The following is a 3,241-nucleotide window of genomic DNA, read 5'->3' on the forward strand; positions in this document are numbered from 1 at the left end:
TATATATATATATATATATATATGTGTGTGTGTGTGTGTATATGTTTGTGTGTCTGTGTTTGTCCCCCCAACATCGCTTGACAGCCGATGCTGGTGTATTTACGTCCCCGTAACTTAGCAGTTTGGCAAAAGAGACCGATAGAATAAGTACTATGCTTATAAAGAATAAGTCCTGGGGGCGAGTTGCTCGACAAAAGGTGGTGCTCCAGTATGGCTACAGTCAAATGATTGAAACAAGTAAAAGAGTATAGTTTTCAAATGCAAGGGACATTTTCCTTTTTTCTGCCTGTCTCTGTCTCTCTTTTTTACTCTTGTGAGTTCTTGGTAGTTAGCAGCAGTTTGATCTAAACAGTTTGATTCAAATTCGTTGGTACTCTTGAGTTTCAAGCATTATGCTAGTTGTCAGCCATTTTGAATTTGAGTGACAGAAGTTTATTGTTGTTACTATAAGGTGGGCTGTGATTGGCTAAGGAAGGGCATGTGGTGTTGTTGTCTGATGTTGGTAACAGTTAGTTGGAAAATACCGCATGGTGAACAGGAAATTGACCACATGGAGGACAGGAAGTAGACCACGGTGATTAGGAAATTGATGGGGTGGAAGAGCAGGAAGGGGTGGCATTTGCAAGTATATAGTTCTATATGTGAGTGTGCGGATGCGCTCATGTAGTATTGTGTGCATGTGTGTATTGATGCGAGCTTGTGCATCTGTACATGGGCAGTCATGCGCACATCTGCACTCACATATGCTTGGATGAGCATGCATGCTTGCACATTCACATGCACACATAGATACACATGCATATTCATTCATATGTACATATGTATATTTGCATGCATGTACGCATGTATATATATATATATATATGAAGATTGTTTCATTTTGACAGATGATAGTTGTCCCAACAACACACAAACCACATCCCAGCACACAGCCCAATTTCTCTGTTGATGAGCCCTTAGATAACTTTTAAGACCAGCTGCTGACTGACAGGGCATAAAACACAACCGATAGACTTTATTCAAGTACTGATATTTTTATTATTTATTTAGTAAGATACGTTATTTGAATTCTTATTTTTTCCAGAGACCTGATGAGTGACTGTATTTTGAGTATAATATAATCCTGATCAATTTATTGTGAATTGTACTGGTTTTTCTACTATAATGTGACCACGAAACACGCGTAGCCAACACTTTACCTTCTATTTTATCAATTTACTAAGTTGAATTAAATTTTTAGTCTAGTATTTTATAGATTTTTATGGATTTTATACTTTTCTTTTAGATTTTATAGATTTTTAAATTAGTATTTTGTTGAGTACGCTTTTCTTGATGGTGACTGGTCTCCTTGATTGTTTGAATCGTATATTGGTGGTTCTTCTCTAAATTAGATTATTAGATGTTGTTTTATATATATATATATATATATATATATATATAGTATTAAGTATCCATCACAGCTGGTCTTACCAATCAGTTTCGCGCAAAAATATAACAGAGTGATTGGTAACAATCCAATTATATAACTACACTCATCAGAGGTAGCCTATATGGAAAGAATATGATGGCTGCTTTCTATTCTCAGGGAAGGATTAGCATCACTGGTCAGCGGTGAAAAGTGATGAAATGAAAAATGGGCCAGGAGATTTGTCTAGGAGTTATGTCCCTTGGTTAGGTATGTTGTGAAGCCGGCAAGAGTTATCTTGAAGTGGAGAAACTTCAAGATAATATACCTACTCTACTAATAGTTATATGAGTGCATCTTCTCCCTGACTTATGGTCCCTTAGACAACTCATGTATGTATATATATATATATATGTGTGTGGTTATATACCGTTGGTCACAATGTGCTTCCTGGCATTGTAGTGGCTTGCAAATGATGCCCCCCGACTGTCTTGGTGGGCAAGCCAACATTCCGTCTGAATGGAATCACAGGGTTACTCACTTCTGCCAGTTGAGTGCAGCATGAAATGAAGTGTTTTGCTTAAGAACATAATGCATTGTCCAGGAACTGAAACCACAATCTTATGCTTACGGGTTCAATGTCTTAACTACTGAGCCACGCACCCCTCAAAAGCCCTTCCTGAGCTATAGACTCATAAAGCCAGCTTCCCAGATTCTGTGCAATATATATTCAACACCCGAACCACTAAGCCACATGCCTTCTCACACACACACACACACACACACATACACACACACACATGCATGCATGCACACACACGCATGCATGCACGCACACACATGCATGCACACACACACACATGCATGAACAATCAGCCATGGATATCCATTATCAAATCCCCACCACCACCATCCCCCTTCTGATATTTCTTTCTTCTTCCTCTTCAGTTCCAATGGACCTTGATGTGAACATGAAAGCCACTTTACTAGGGTCTGTCTTTCTCATTGTAAGTAAGAGCTTCACAGTCTCTCTACCTTTCATCGCTATATATGTGTGTAAACACACACACACACATACACACGCGTATATATGTATGTATATATTTACACTTGTTCATCTTTTCTGACATAGTGTATGTTTTGTATATTTTGTATATTTTGTATATTTTGGTCTGTATTGTTCAGCCTACAGCTAAACATACATACATGCATGCATGCATACATACATATATACACATACATACACATATACATACATACATACATACGTACAAACACAAGCACACACACACACATACACACACAAACAAATACACATATATCTTATATTAATGCTGTGTTTTTTTTATATTTGCAGGACTTCATGTATTACGAGTTGTTGAAGTCACCAACAACTTGAAGACATCATCAAGTAACACAGCATTTGTTCCTCACACACACACACACACACACACACACACACACACACACACACATCATAAGAATAGCCTTCCTGTCCCACCTTCTCCACTTCCAACTGGTATAACTATTTTGCATAATTTATGTTTATTTATTTCAACAGAACTTGCAAATATTCATACGCAGATATGACGAATCAACATATATATATGTGTATAATTGTGTGTAAATATATATATATAAATATATATATATAATACACACAGACATGACAGAAGTAAGTAGACTCCCTTATAATCATTAAAATTTATTTAAATCTGAAATTATACATTCAAATTATTTATTAATTGTTATAATGTGAATATCTAATATTTAGTAGACATGGCCTTTGCATTTTTCAATGCAAGGACCCTATGAGGCATGTTACTGATCAGATGA

At 36.6% G+C, this 3,241-nt stretch overlaps 1 protein-coding gene across 1 annotated transcript in view; it reads left to right on the top strand.

The window, feature by feature from the left end:
• Window positions 1–3,235, top strand: part of LOC106873825 (uncharacterized) — a 34,029-nt gene extending 30,794 nt beyond the window's left edge. The window contains exons 9-10 of the mRNA XM_052976905.1: window positions 2,354–2,412; window positions 2,763–3,235. Coding sequence (XP_052832865.1) covers window positions 2,354–2,412; window positions 2,763–2,804 — 101 coding nt within the window. The 3' untranslated portion in view covers window positions 2,805–3,235. The remainder of the gene's footprint in view (window positions 1–2,353; window positions 2,413–2,762) is intronic.
• Window positions 3,236–3,241: the final 6 nt, after the last annotated feature.

Source organism: Octopus bimaculoides, chromosome 26 (genome assembly GCF_001194135.2).
Source record: "Octopus bimaculoides isolate UCB-OBI-ISO-001 chromosome 26, ASM119413v2, whole genome shotgun sequence".
NCBI classification, from domain to species: domain Eukaryota; kingdom Metazoa; phylum Mollusca; class Cephalopoda; order Octopoda; family Octopodidae; genus Octopus; species Octopus bimaculoides.